Raw genomic sequence first — 16,499 nt, forward strand, 5'->3', positions numbered from 1 at the left:
GAATGGAATCAGGAAGATGGTTGATATAAATGGAGAAAAGGGTTGGTGATTGTGAGGACCCCTGAGGCAACAAAATATATATTTAAAAAAATGAAGATATTTAAAATTAAAGTTATCAATAAAGTGAGAAGGTATTAAGTATGTAGTACTTACTTCTATGTATTTTAATTAAATGTGTAAGTAAAAAAAATAATAACAGAATTAAAGAAATAAGTTTTATTTATTTGTTTTCTTTATTGGCCGCACCCGTTCTCCTCAGACCAACTTGTCGGATTATTGAAATTTTAACAAAGTATTATGCAGTAGAAGTTTAATGTATTTAATTAAAATAATATAATTGCAGCGCTAAGTCCTGAAGATAGGGCAAAACCTCTGAATTGTCGAGGTGTCGAATTAGAAGTTATAATAAAAAATTTACAAACGGAAGATTTTTACTTAATGATTGAAAATTTTTCTAGATTTATGACGTATAAAAACAGTTGCGTAAATTATAAAAACAAAAATAAAGCCGAAGAAATAGTAAATATGTCGTTCTCCTGCTTGACATGCGAAATGTTTGTATCTTATTTTGTTTTTTACTTAGCCAATATAAAAAATAAAAGATTATTTAAGGAATCATTATGCATTAGTTCTTATCATATTTCTCTGATCCATTAAACACTTCTGATTAACTAATCAGAAGTGCATTATATATTATACTGCATTATATATTATAGATGGGAGTAGGAATCTCAGTGGTAAGGCACTGTCCTACAAACGCCAAGGACCCGGCTTCAAATCTGGCTATAGTTGATAATTATTTTCTATTTCATTGTAGCCACGAGTCAGCCCTTTTGGTTCAGAAGCCCTCCGGGCTCCACCCCACCGCATACTATGGGTATCCTTAATTGGGTAAAAATCTGGTGGTTGAATCTGATTCTTACCAAATCATTTCCTTGCACCACCGTTGGTCGAGTAACATTGCTTCCTTCAAAGTAATACATCCGTGACCCTTCAAAGATTTTAGCGATACAGATTCATTTTTTTTTTTTTTTTAGATTATATATTATGGTAAATATATTATCTACTTTTAATGATATAATATGAAAAGAAGATACAGTCAACAACTAACCAATTATTAATTCATAATCAACTGATCTAATGAGTATAGTTCATCAAACTATGTTACTGTCTTAGATAGATAACCGTTTTAAAAGTAAAAAGTTGATTTCTCTTTTCTGTAAGGACTTTCGAGAAGCTGTCCTGTTCTGTAATCAGAGTTGGGCAATAATTAGTTAAAGTTATCATAATATATAATAGCTAAAATTATCATTGTTACGATATTTATTTACCAATGAATAAGGGTCGTATCTATAGAAATTTTAGCTATTAGTTTCAACTATAACTTATTTCAGATCATCTCTGTCTATAATGAAGCAGACAGACAGGTCCATGATTGAAGCGTTGGATCCTGGCTTAAGAGGGCGCCACAGAAACGGTCAGGAGGGATTCTTTCTTCTAATACATTGCCTCAAGGTTGTCCTCTACCAGTGATATTGCCAACTCGCCAAAGAGAAACCTGATCTCGTAAAGTTAAAATCTCTAGTTCCTGTTCCAAATTCAGTGTAAAAACACAGCGAAGGGGTTCACTTATTTGTCAGTTTTAGTTATTTTAAATCGTTCCTTTGCTATCGGTTTTCAAAACGTTTTCGCAAATGAAAAGTAGCTGAAGTCCAATTCATAAAAACAAATGTTAAAACACTTGAAGGAGGTGTCAGGTTGAATTTGGTTAGTTACGAAACTATGATGGAGAAATCAGGTAAGATTTTTTTTTTTTCTTTATTTATATAATTTTCAAAAAGTATATAAAACATGTAAACGTTACTAGTGAAAAATTATTGAAAACTCGTTGTACACTCTAGTGTTTATAAAAAATATGCTGTAATTAATTTTAAAACCTAACATAACAAATTGTTTGAGTTCATTAAAACAGAAAAAGTAATTGGTAAAGTTAAATAAACGTTTTAGTAAATTATTTATATTATTTTAAATTCGTTTTTGTTTTTTGAATTTTCTCTATTTCTGTTATTTTCTGATTATTTTTCCCCTATGAGATAGTTAGTTACTTCCATACTTCAAACATTTATTGATAATTTCACATTAATATTACATTCTTCTTCGTTACGGATTGTTCGTCCTTTATGCATTTCCCCTAAAAATAGTTACACTGTTTCATTCATTATCTATTACTTATGTTCATATATATATTACATTTAAATTTTATTGATTTAATCGAAAAATAGTCAAAACTCGTTTTCTTTACACTTAAAATTTTAATAACAATAAGTATATTTAAATTATAGAAGAGATGGTGACGGAATTTCATAAACAGAAATTATATAAAAACGTTTTTTAAAAAAAGATACTATTGAGAAAATAGTTTAAAAATATGATATGATAGAATAATATGAAAGAAAAACCACAAAGTTAGGTATTTTAAATAAATTTTTAATTTTATGAATTATTTAATTGAAAATAATTGATAGATAAAGAACACCACAACGTAATTATTTTTTGAGAAAATGCCTGAAGGTGGACGGATGAACAGAAACATTGTAAAGAAGAACGTATAATTAATAAATACTTTTGTACATAAAAGTAACTATCCAAGAGGAAAAATGTCTTATGCCAGGTCTTGCCAAATTAGGATGGATAATAAATTAAGGATGATTTATTTTTATTATATTTTATTGATTTAAAAAATTACATCTAATATGGTCGACTAGGTGGCAACATTTATCTATCGGTCGGTGCCAAAATAAAACATAAAAATGATAAACATAAGTGAAAAGTAATTATATCAATTTTGACAATTAGGGCATTGTGGAGGCTATACATTTTTCAAGCTAAACCAGTACATTATTAATTGATTTCAAATGATACAACTAATAATTTAATTAACAACTACTAGAATGAAAATAAAGTAAAAAATGAAAATAAAATAATAATTATTTAAAAAAATAAATTAAATTAAATAAAAAATAATAATAAGAAAAATAACTCAAAGGGCTTTGAAGAGAAGAATAATTTTATAATTAGTGAATTAATATAATAATCATAATAAAAAGATGAAACAGGATATGATAAAAATAAGGATCCAATAATATCTTAATAAATAATATTTATTACTAAGCACACATACAGTGCTAATTCTAATCGTAATATAATGAATAATTATATGAGGTTAAGTAAAAATAAAATAAAATATGTTCATTTGGTAAATTAAAATCAGCTATTGGGAATCATAGAAGTAAGAAAGTACCCAGTTAAATATTTCTTTTTTAGTTTTCTTTGTGTTTGATTTATTTATTAGTTCTTCTGGTGAGCGATTAAACAGATATGTTACTACATAGTTTAAGGTACGTTTACCAAATTTATTGTTATAGGGTGGTTCGATAAATTTATTTTTTTTCTAACATTTATCAGATATATTATTTCTTTTCTAAATGAATTATTTATTCATAAATTTTAGGATAATTCTGTAAAAATAAATTGTTGGTACTTTACCACCTAAATTATTTTAAGATTTTCCGTTTTATTATTTAGGTGCGTTATAGTTCTTAATATTCAATACGACATATTCTTCTCAAAATAAAGTAATTTCTACTGTTCTGTATGTATTTTTAACTTAGTAATAAATATATACACACACACGAATGTATATTGCTTATAAAATATTAACGCGTTCAAAGGCTCATTGTACAATTTATATTAGTGATAATTATAATCTTTCAAACTAACCATTGCCTCCGTAGATTGAGCCAATTAATTTTTTTTTTTTAGGACTTTAATTAACTTCAAATTCGACTCGTATCTCTAAAAACATTTCTTAAATCTTCAAAAAACTATTAACTAATTCCTTAAATCTAATGGAATTGTGAAATATTTATTAATGTGAATCGATATCTAACGGTTCTAATAGTATTTAGGAAAAAAATACTAGTTTTTTTTTAAGATAATCAACAAACCATCTTTACTTTGCTATTTGGATTTTTTAAAAAAAAAGAAAACTCTCTAAATCGTGATAGAGGATATACGTATAATTTCAGATGACCCTGAGCCTGGAGTTGTATGTTAATGTGGTGGAAAATAATTCTTTGTTCAGGAGGTATACAGTGATTATTTGGTAAATCCAGCAAAACTGAAGGCTTGAGTCGACTAATAAAAAAAACCGTGCCCGTGTAGGCCTCGGCGCTTCGCGCCGAGGCGACATATTTCCGTGACAACGTATACTCTATGCTAATATTACATAAATATAAATTAAAATCAATCCAATGTTATATATTTGAAATAATAAACCAGTTCACATATTGAATTCAGATATTTATTTTTGCTTGGTTATACAAAATATTTATACAGTTATACTTAATTCTAAGACTTTATTTCCAATATTCTATTCATAATCGGACGATGGTAGTTTAATTAATTCCAATGAATTTTATTATTATCACCATATTCTTAATTTCATGCATAATTTAAAGATCATCTCAGGCTTCCTTCCCCCACCACTACCTTCTCCGTTACGCTACACTTTTGCCTGCATGACTCTCAGCATCTATAATCCTCTTACCCCCACCACCTCACTCTTACCCATCCCCACCACTACCTTCTCCGTTACGGGACACTTTTGCCTGCATGACTCTCAGCATCTATAATCCTCTTACCCCCACTACTACACTACTAATTACCTCCCCCACAATCTACTTCCGTTACGGGAGACTTTTTCTAACATGGCATCCCGCAAAATGATTTATAAGACGTTGTCACGTCAAAAATAAAAGTTTATATAAGTAAAATGTTTAAATGGTTACTATAGTTATCCAATAATGTTTTGTATTAAATGTAAACAAAACAATCTACTTCCGTTACGGGACACTTTTTCTAACATTGCATCCCGCAAAATGATTTATAAGACGTTGTCACGTCAAAACAGATATATTTAAGTGAACTAAGTTGAATATAATATATATAGTTGACTGTATTATAAGATAACTTATAATACAAGATATAACTTTAAATATAAGATGGTCCTGACCAACCCCTGGTTGCGCTCAGAAGAGAACAAATATTTTTTAACTGTTTAATTTCCGACGTTTCGCCCCATTTTGAAGGGCTTCATCAGGGCTGTTCAAAGCGATAGGTTAAACAGATCTGTCTGTTGGTCCCCTGACCATCTTCTTATATTTAGGTTGAATATAATATTGATGAAGGAACAGTAGCGAAAAATACTGTCCACGACTTCTTCCATTGATAACTTAAATAAAAGAAGATATTTAAAACAATAAAAAATAGTAATAATAATATTTCGAAAAGGAAAAAAAGAAAAATACGGAGGCTTATTAGATCCCAATGTCACTAACTATCGTTATTAGTGTTTTCATACAGTTCCATTAGTTTTTTGCAAGAGCAAATTAAATTTGTCTTTTTCCTATGCATTAAATTCGTAAAAAAGTCAGTAATTAATCTTCTATCAATTTTTTTAAGTTAAATTTAAATAAAATCCTTTGTAAAATCCTTAATGCTCCTTACTTTGTCACAAATCAAGTCATCCATCAGGCTTCCATGGAAAACTTCCCAACCACCCAAATCCACTAGTTTCTAACCTGACTTCTCCTTCATTAGCTAATAATCCTCCTAGGCGTCTAAAAAGAAGATGGACTCGAGATATACTCCTCTAGAAATGTTATTGGAGTTCTATCAATGGGTAGATTCTCCCCATGTTTGTATTTGGTCACTATGTCACCTACAGCAAATTTACTTGTTGTATATATGTTATATATGTATTATGTTATACAGTTGTAAATAACAATAAATAAATTATTAAAAAAAAAATTAAATAAGGGCAGAAAGATTTAAACTCTCATTTTATTTTCATATTTATATATAATTGAAATAAGCTCAATAATTAACTTAGTAACATGAAAGGCACGATAGATAATTTATATAAATGCCATTTACAAAATTGATTTGAGAAACTAAAAAAAACGAAGGGAATTTTATCAAACCAAATTAGAAATTTCAATTAGAACTACTTTATAGAAATTAAAGCTTGTTTAATGTACCGTAAAGTAATTTTTATTTATCGTTGTGGAAATAGTATTTTCATGATATTTATTAAAATAAATTGATTCTAGTTGGCAGACATCTGTACGTCTAATAGTTCTTGAGATATAGATTTTCATAAATTCAACTTTTTTCCGAATATCTGGAACTCAATACTTTGTAAATTCATTTTTACAAACATTATGAAACCTACTACTCCTAGAAAGATAAACGTCATTTGGTACATTAAAATAGCTTTGATATGAGCGCTAATTGTAATCAATACGTCTAATTATTTCTGAGATATAGTTTTCCCAAAATAAATTCACTATCTACTGATTTTTCATTCTTTTGTTATGAAATGTAGCTTTTTTAAAAAAAATTATCACTCTATTTTATTATGGTTTAATTGGTTTTTAGTGCAGGAAGTTTTAAATGTATAAAGCTCCGAATGAAAAATTAATTTTTGTTAACGCTTTGCAACAGACGCCATTTTTTATTTCCCCTAACTATGCTTGGCACAATCATTAATTTTTACGAGCCATATACAGGTTTCATTAAAGTAATAAAAAAAATGGTGTGAAAGAACTGACTTGTTTTCTCTTCTTTGGTTTTGGGACTATGTTTGCAATCAGGTGTTACATAAATGTTTTTTCGGGGTTTTCAACTGAATTACTGAATAAGGAAAGTTATTGTATATTACATTTTCTTCAAAACCTTTAGACAATCATTTTTCGAATGCTCCAAAACACTGTAAAAAAAAAAAAAAATCATTTTTACATAAAAACCTATTCATTATATAAAAATGTTATTAGAAGTCTATAAAATAAAATAATGCATAAGTAATAAATTTATATACTTAAAAAAAAATTGAATAAAGCCAACTTTAAACAAAAAAAAACCGTGCCCGTGTAGGCCTCATATTATGAGGCGACATATTTCCGTGACAACGTATACTCTATGCTAATATTACATAAATATAAATTAAAATCAATCCAATGTTATATATTTGAAATAATAAACCAGTTCACATATTGAATTCAGATATTTATTTTTGCTTGGTTATACATTAATTAATTTTTATACATATGATATAATATCCATATGTTAAATGAAGTCAATTTCCGTTACGGGACACTTTTTCTAACATGGCATCCCGCAAAATGATTTATAAGACGTTGTCACGTCAAAATTGAAGGAGTTTAAGAATCTCTTAAAGTGGCAGGTCATAGCTACGGTCGTAGCTGGTGGAAGTTAGGACAGTACTAAACACGGTTCGGAACATACTAAAGTGAAAGGAATGTGTTAGAGCTCTTCCCACCATTCTTAACGCAAGCTAGAAACGTGATACCCCTTTACGATAGCTTATCGTCACACAGTTTGACGATAATGTGTCGGCAACCGTGAACAAAGTGTTAATATTAGCCTCACCAAACGATTAGTAGAGTCACAACCATTTTAAAAGGGGTTGGAGTAATTTCAACTCCAAAGCAAGTTTGTAGTTATTATTTTTTTTCGACCCTATTAGTAGGTTGGACTTTAGACTACATCTATGATTTGAGTTGATTTTCAATAATGAAACTTATTAATTGACCAAGATAAAAATGAAATAAATTTTCCTCAAAAGTTGATAATTTCCCTTTCAAGATCAGTAGAATTAAAAAATAGAATAAAAAATAATTCAATCAGTACACTGTCTGTAGTTGGCTCAATGGAGTTCCTTTAGTCCCCCCAATTGAAATGGTTTGGGTATCTGCTCAGGATGGAAGACCGCAGGAACCCGACGAAGACGATGGACTAAGTCCTTAATGATAGAAGACTACACCAAGAATGTCAACCCTGGAATGTGTTGAGCGTTTGTGGAGAAAATAGGCAAAAATTTCCGACGAACCAGGAAGTTATTTAAAACTAGGTAAGAATCTAAATCGTGTTAATACTTGCTGAGAGGGAATATGAGGGTGAGACGAACGAAGATAAATATGATGAATCCAAAAAAAAATATCAGTCCATCCGTTGCCTGCCATGCCGCCTGCGTCGATCGCAAATTTTTTTCGTGACTATAAGCCCATTTTTTAAATTTGCCACAAAGACAGGTTACAACGGCAATACTCTCGGAATGTGTCATGACCATCCGCCATTTGATATCAAAAGATGGCGGATTAGATGTTCCATACACCCTGAAAATCACATATTTATACACTTGTTATACGTCCAATTTGATTAACATTTTAAAATGAATTCACAAATATCCTTTAACTCCATGCTAAAAACCTAAATAAAATTTAATATTAAAAATAATAAAAGAAAGAAACTGTTTACTTTTTTTTAATTAAATCGATTTATTCTTTCGTATTAAAATAAGCCGCAAATATTCATATATTATATAGTTATATTTAACATGAATTAATCTTTGAATTTATTTCAAAAAGCATTCATATATTTAATAATAATTTTAAATTATATATACATGTAGGGTTTTTTTTCTTTTATTCATGGATTAACATTTGAAATAACAATGAGTTGAGGAAATATATTTTTAACAGATCATTTTCCTCAGAACAATAATTATATTGAACGATTTAATCGGTGTTATGACAGTGATCAATGCATATAATAGATGTAAATCATGATATCTTATTACTGGATGAAATTTACTCCTTGTGGCGACCTTCAAGGTATAACCATTACACTAATGACTTTTGTATAAGGCTGGAGTCTTGACTTTTCCCATGATAACTATTGAATGTTTGAATACTACAACCTTATCCCTTGACGTAGTCTCGGAAAGTTATAACCTAATCAAGGGCGTACACAAAATCAAAACTAGAGGAGGGATAGTCAATGAGGGGAGGCAAACCATAGTCAATCAGGGTCCTGTTTCATAATGAAAGCTAATTGTATTAGTTCATATTACAAGTGTAGAAACTAGTGCGGTAATAAAACTGATACTTATTTTTTTCATGATAGGGATGACTATTAATTATATTACAGGAATTAAAAAATACTAAAGTACAAGTTACTATTGTGCAAGTCTATATAATTGAATTAAGATAAATCTACAAGACTAATAGTATTAGTTTGTACTTTATTATGAGACAGGGCCCAGGTTGTTACATTTCAGCATGGAAAAGGCGAATGAAACCAAAATTTGAAGAAAAAATATTTGTAATTTCCCAGTGCTTAATTAACTATAACAATTAATATTTGCTTTAAAAATACTTTTTTATTAAATTAATAATTTTTGTCACTTCAAGGAGGGGGAGGGCTTCCTGCTCACGCTGGTACGCCCATGAACCTAATCTATAATTAAAATACATATATCTATAAATTTGATTTAGACAAATGAATAAACTTATTCTTCAATTGTCTTGTTCACAATTCTCTTCTTCAAAAAGAAATACTTGAACCTATTTGATATTTTTGAACCGATTGTTTCATAAAAAGAATAGATTTTGTATTTTTGAAAAAAAAATAAAAATGTTAAGATAGCTAACAAGGTAGTTACTTTAACACTAACCGGACTGAACTAGTTCTGATCAGCCAAAGGTTTTTTTCATAGTATCACTAAGACCATTTTTTTTCTTTTTAATACTCTTCAGTAAAAGCACCCCTGGGAATTAGCATACTCCAGACCCGATTTAGGCAACTGGCCAGATTTTAAAATGTCATTTGATTTTCTTGTTGTTATTTATGAAAACCATATCCCACAAAGTCCACAGAATTAGAAATTTTACTTGAAGTTAACATTTTACACATAAAGGGACAATCTGGTCTCGTACTGTCTGTCTGTCTGTCTGTATGTGCACAGTCAAAGTCGGGATTTATAGCTACTACCGTTAATTCTAGTTAGATGTGATTTTCAGAGAATGCGTAGGCTGGCAATTTCATAGTCACGTTTCACTTTTATCAAATTTCATCCACTACTTTTCCTTACGCAGGTGTAAACTTATTTTCCCCGTCGCATCAAAGTTAACTAACGTTATTGTTATTAATATTACTTACTAGCTATTATTATAAAGTCTTTAACGGCTATTGTTATAAACTATACAGTTGTTCTAATAACAGTAGGTTGACTATTAAAGTTGTCCTAACTGGCCGCTTTGGGACCACATGAAATCACCTTTTCTTTGTCTCCTTGACCAAATCATATGTTTCTACTTCATCACTACTGAAGACAAGAAGTGGCCAAGTTGTCATTCAACCTGATGCTGACATCTTTCATATAACTTTATGAGTAACACATGTCAACTAGGACATTGTTCCGACAAAACCCCTACTTCTACCTCTTCCTCTTCTGATAAGACATCTCATTGAGCATGATCGCCACTTCCTTAAAATGTATTGGTTCTACTAAATTCTCCCCTACTAATTTTAAGATACCCAATTAGATGAATGCTATCTCTCCCCACCTCTTACCTACACACAATTTGATTGGACAAAGGTTTCCCCAACCAGTGTAACATCCCCTTCCTAGTCTTCTATTATGTATTTATGTATAGCCCTAAGGACTAGAAAGAGTAGAACAGTCATTAGGCTTAAGATATGAAGTAACTTTAGTCTTCAGATGAGTTCTTCCTACTTGGAAAGAAGTTTGTTTCAATGTTAATGTAAAAGCAAATCTTAAAGTCTTTGTTCTCGAATTGTTTCGAATTCTTATCCAAATTGGCTCAAATGTGTACGATAGTTGGAAAATATTGTGAAATAAGTCTAGCAGCAATTAAATCAAGTTCATTCTTCTACTTGCGGTTAAGGATGCTAAAAAGTATTTTTCTTGACACGGCTCCTCCCTAAGTTTTATTGTCTATTAACAAACTATATTTAGTGAAAAATAAAAATAATACAATTTATTCCTAAACATTGAGATATAAGTAATTGTGTAATTACCAATATTACTAAATAATAATAATAATATCAGTTATTGTATTGTTGAAGATAGGAAAGGAAGAAAAAAAGACATATCTACCAACCGAGCAGAAATGTTAAGAAAGCTATTCTGACCTCTATTCATGATTTTTCTTATGCTATAGTTGTGGCATAAGGCTCGTGAAGAAAAACTCCTAAAAATCTAAGGAATTAAAAAAAAAATATTCTGTCACTCATTCGAAAAACAATTACTTATTTGATTAGACAAAAATCATCTTAATAGTATCAGAATTAGCAAAGATATTTTGTATTTTACTTAGGAACTATGATTATTTTTAGAATATTTTAGGCAAGTTCCCACGGAAACTCGTTATCATTTTCTAATGACCCTGCCTCTCATGTGCAATAAGACTGAAGTAAATTTGAGACAAGATTTATTTCTTACGAATATGAATTGGTTCTATTTTGTTATTTCTCATAAATTTTGTACCTTATTCAGTTAATCAGATGTATATTAAATATACATATGTAATTAAATTTTTTTTTAAATTTATTTATTGATATTTACAACTGTACATAAAATACATCAAGTAAATTTGAGGAAATCACAATGGTATGGTACAAACATGTAGAGAAACTCCACATTGGTAGCACTCTAAAAACTTTTTTACAATATAAGGTCTCGAGGCCATCTTCTTTTCAGACGCCTCGAAGGATTGTCCGGAATAAAAGAGGAAGCAAGATTAGAAACTAATGGGTTTGAGTGGTTAGGGAGTTTGTAATGGAAGGATTGATATCTGGTTCGGGCTAGATCGGTTACAAAGGGAACATTAAGGTCTTTATGGATGATTTTATTTGTGACAAAGTAAGGAACATTGAGGATTTTAAGAAGGATTTTGGATTTTAAGGATTGGATACGAGAGGAATTCGAAGGTTTAGTGGAGCCCCAAAGCTCAACGCTGTATGTCCAGATAGGCCTTATAATTGTCATGGAAATCAGTTTTTTTGTAATGAATTGGAAGTTTGGACCGTTTGTCTAGTAAGTGTAATAGTCGAAATCAACGTGCAGTTTCCTGTCTTTTCAGTCTTGTGTAAGGATTCCAGGTTAGTCGTTTGTCCAGATGTAGCTCAAGGTAACGGATCTGTTCAACAGGGGTAAGGGTAACATTATTGAAGAATACTGTAGGGCAGTCAGTAGGTTTACGACGTAGGGTAAAGGTAATTTGATAGGATTTGTTAGAATTTATTTTAATTCTCCAATTACGACCCCATTCTTACCAGCCCTGGGGTTGTGATATGGGATTGAAGAGTTTGGGATGCAATTAAAGGGTTATTATTAACAGCGAGCACACATTTGTCATCGGCATGTCATGGGATGTCAGCTGTTAATCCAAATTTAACCTGGGTAAAACCATGGGCAGAGCTAGTAAGTTATGTTTCAGTAGTTTATGAAATACAACTTATTGAAAAGCTCGAAACTTTTTCCGGTATTTTTTCGGATAACTCGAAATTATGGGTGAGAGTAAATAAAAAAAATCTTGATATTAATAAAAGTAGTAAAAGTGATGTGCAATAAGCACATAAAATAAAAATTTAAGATGTAATCCAACTTATATAAATATTTATAATTTAAAAAACTTATATATTAACGTTTTTTACTATGGGCGTATAATTCTGACAATGTAATTTCGTGCAACTTTAATATAAAAAAATAAATAAACAAATTTATTGCTAGAAGTATCTTAATGGAAAAACGGGTCGAAGAAAAGACCGAAGAGAACGTTCCAGGTGAACTGGCTTTCGGATATGGAGGATCCAAATAACGACGGCTCTACGGTATCTTTATAAATAGAATTGAATTTACAAGTTTAACCAGAATTTGGATAGCAAGTTTTAAATAAAAACTTAAGACAAAATGATTTATTACAAATACAGATATTTTTTATATTGTTGCATGGGAAATTAAAGAAACAACAAGGATGTCTCTCTGGGTGAGAGGGTGAGGGAGGGATTGCCACCCTCAGAATAATTTGAAATTCCAAAAAGTAATAAAAATTTTAAAATCTAGTGCACATACAACATATTTACCTATTGTATTATTTTGTACAGTTGTAAATAACATTAAATAAATAAATTTAAGCGTAGTGCTACGATACTTTGTTAAGTTTGATTAGAAAATAAAACTATTGTTGTCAGGTGTTAACAACAAAAACAAATTTTTGGACGTGACAAAATCATAAATTTTCCAACAATCCATTTCCATTTTATCGGATATATAAAATATTTTTAATTTATAATTTATAATCTACTATATAATGGTATATTTAAATTTTAATAACTATTGGATTTGAACCTTTTAATAACCTCTTGCCAATATTGAAGCTTTCACAGATATTTTTCCTATTTAAACACATAATATTTATTAAACCCAAATTTATTCAATTGCGAAACTATTATTGAGTAACTTTTTGAGTTCGAAGTAGCTTCTTAAATTTTATATTTTCCAACTTTTCGGGTTTATATATGAGCGGGGGTTAAGAGCGTTGAAAGCTGACACCCACCCCTCTACTGTGGCGACGTTCAGTCCCCCCAACAAACTATAATAACTACATTCCTGACGAATAACCCTATTAATCCCTAAAAGTTCCAGAATTGTTCAATTCCCAGTTCTGTTATTTTATTTCCAAATTATCCCCAATAGGGATAGCCGTTTCAAAGAAATATAATTTTTCCACATCATGAACCTCTTTATTGAAACATATTCTTTGCTGATTCTGGAAGTTTTTTGTTCTATTCTCGTTTGAGTCATACACAATGTATACATCGCATATCGCTCTAATTAGTATTTTAATTCTTTCTAATGTTTATTATAGTAAGATAAACTGTTACTGATATTGTTATATAAATGATTTTAGGTTTATATCAATCCAGTGTTCAGAAACAGAGAATGAGCAAAGAAGTAGTGGAAGACATTATGATAAAAAAGGAAATAAAACCTACAGGTAATTAAAATTACATGATTTAGATATAATTGTAGATCTCCAATCTTACAATTAGTACAACGAACAAAATTATTATGTTGTATCATAATTCCATAACTATGAAGTGGAATTGCCATCTATATATTTTCCAATTTCAATTTTTTTTTTCTGTGTTAAAGCTCTTTTTTACTTCAGAAACGGTCTTCATAATCTTAACATAGTGGTTAGAATCCCATCAGATATGATAGAAGAAGCTGCAAATGAGAGGTAGACCAAACAGAACATGGTGGGATGTCATTCCAATTGGAGTAAACCAAACAGAACATGGTGGGATGACATTCCAATTGGAGTAGCCAACTTTTCCGTATATAAGATCTACTTTTTGTCTTATAAGCATGTTGCGATCGATTTGTTGTTGTAAGCGTAGTGTAAGGGGGAAGAAGGGCTGTGAACTGCATATTATCTTTATACACTCAGTATCAAGTGCATTCCAGCGAGTTATGAGTGGATAAGTAATATACGTCTTCATAATGTTATTTATTAAATCACTTATTAAGTTTTCGAGATATAGGTACATGAAAAAATAAATTTCTAGACCCAACTTTGTTTAGTAGCATTCCGTATATGCGTTACCCAAAATATTTGATTTTCCCGACTCTTTTTCAAGATAGATTTTAACTAACTTAAAATGCAATTTAATTTTTTTATGAACTGCAATGTATAAGTTGTTGTACTGTTTGTTCGTAAATATGAAAAAGTTATTATAAAGCTGCACTGTATGGCTGATAATTTGATTTCAAAACATCATTTTGGTTTTGTTTTTTTTTTGGGCCAGGAAAATTTATCATGAAAGAATAACATGACTTCCTTTTTGCTAATAAATCAATAGTTCGTTGAGTACACATCGTACTGAAATACATAGATATACGGCTTATTTACCTACGTAAAAAACAACAATAATTGTTTAAAGGGCCAAAAAACTCACGTCCAAGGGAATTAAAAGAACATGGATAATTAATAACTTATGGTCCATACGGAATGTATATATATATATGTATGAATATGTGCAGAAATCAAGTAACCCGGTTGTCAGCCTTCCGGTTGGTGCAGAACGCGAAGCTGACTTTTTTTTTACTTACTCCCTAGCCATTTCCGGTATATAGGGTGTAGCAGCAGTGGGGTAGTGTGCATGCAACTCCTGCCAATAATCAACAATTTAAATTGTTCTTAAAGATAAAATTTTCCCTATTCCACACTGAATGAGTGGCATACAAATTTTGGAAATGACACACCCACACCACTCCGAGTGAGTGGTATAAAATACATGATACTCTTCCCACTTCGCACTGATTGTTATCATGAGTCATACTCGTCATAATAATGATTTTATTTCTACTCTGTTTATATAATTGAACTAACTGATTGTAATCTTTTTTATATAAATGAATTAAGAAAACAGTGTTCACCAACAATGAAGAGGCACAGAAGAAATCGTTTTACAAAAATAAATAAAATCTACAGGTAGTAAAAATTACTTAATTAGTGTTTATAAGAGATCCTGCTCGTGCCTTACTACAGGAATTCCGAATGTATGATGAAATTTTATATAATTAGTGTGGAACGGGGGGGGAGGGGGGGAGATAATAAGCTAACACTGTTATATTTTCTTCAAATCCAATTATTATTTCCTGGAGGGGCAAATTTTGGGTTAATGTGTTAGTAATAATGAAAATTGATTTATAATAGACAAATTAGACAGGGCTTTGGGTCGTCCCATATATCAAGATATTATGTCTTATCTGGGTGATGTCCTATAGCCGCTTCTCTCATCCATGTTGAGCGGTCGGCGAAAATGGTGAAAACCTTGGATTTCGTCCTGTGTCTGGAATAATGTCTCTATATCTCGGAGGCTGACCAGCTAGTCATCGACTGTGGCGTGGTAGTGGAGGCAGTGCAGGACCTATCTTGCATGCCACGATAGATAATATCAGGCGGCTTCGAGAGGACATAAAAAAATGAGACCCCCTACCACGATCAAAAAGGTACGAAAATATCGGATTATTTAAATCCAACAATTAGATATAATAATATATCTTCTATATACAACAAACAAAACTATAACATATATTTTATTACAATGGAGGCGTGTTAAAATTGAATCCCATTTAATTTTGTTTGCTTTTAAGTCGTTTGAGGAACCCTTTTTTGACTAAATTGGATCAAAACCCATTTACAAACTTGTTAGAAAAATTGGAACTGTATGAAGTATGCCTTCAACTGAAATGCCAGGCACACTTCACTTTTGGTTGGTTGGTTCGGTGTGAGTGGACTTTATAAAACATGATTAAATGAAAATAAAATTCTATTATATAAGATACAAGTGGCGTGGGAACCTTTCGGTTTCCGTAGGTTACTCGGAACAGGAACAAATTTCCTTGGGTTTCCAACTTTTTTTTTTTTTTTAATAATTTATTTATTGATATTTACAACTGTATACACATATATACAACAAGTAAATTTGCTGTAGGTGACATAGTGACATGATAAAAACATGTGGAGAATCTACCCATTGAT

The 16,499-nt window shown here is 30.4% G+C and overlaps 1 protein-coding gene across 2 annotated transcripts in view; it reads left to right on the top strand.

Moving 5' to 3' along the window:
• Positions 1-1,517: 1,517 nt before the first annotated feature.
• LOC106684344 (nucleolar protein 56) overlaps positions 1,518-16,499 on the top strand; it is a 22,921-nt gene continuing 7,939 nt past the window's right edge. For both annotated transcript variants that reach the window (XM_014426370.3, XM_014426371.3), the window contains exons 1-2: positions 1,518-1,798; positions 13,860-13,946. In XM_014426370.3, the coding sequence (XP_014281856.1) occupies positions 1,783-1,798; positions 13,860-13,946 (103 nt within the window). In that variant the 5' untranslated portion in view covers positions 1,518-1,782. The remainder of the gene's footprint in view (positions 1,799-13,859; positions 13,947-16,499) is intronic.

Source organism: Halyomorpha halys, unplaced genomic scaffold (assembly GCF_000696795.3).
Source record: "Halyomorpha halys isolate HHAL.00 unplaced genomic scaffold, Hhal_1.1 Scaffold571.1, whole genome shotgun sequence".
In the NCBI taxonomy this organism is placed as follows: domain Eukaryota; kingdom Metazoa; phylum Arthropoda; class Insecta; order Hemiptera; family Pentatomidae; genus Halyomorpha; species Halyomorpha halys.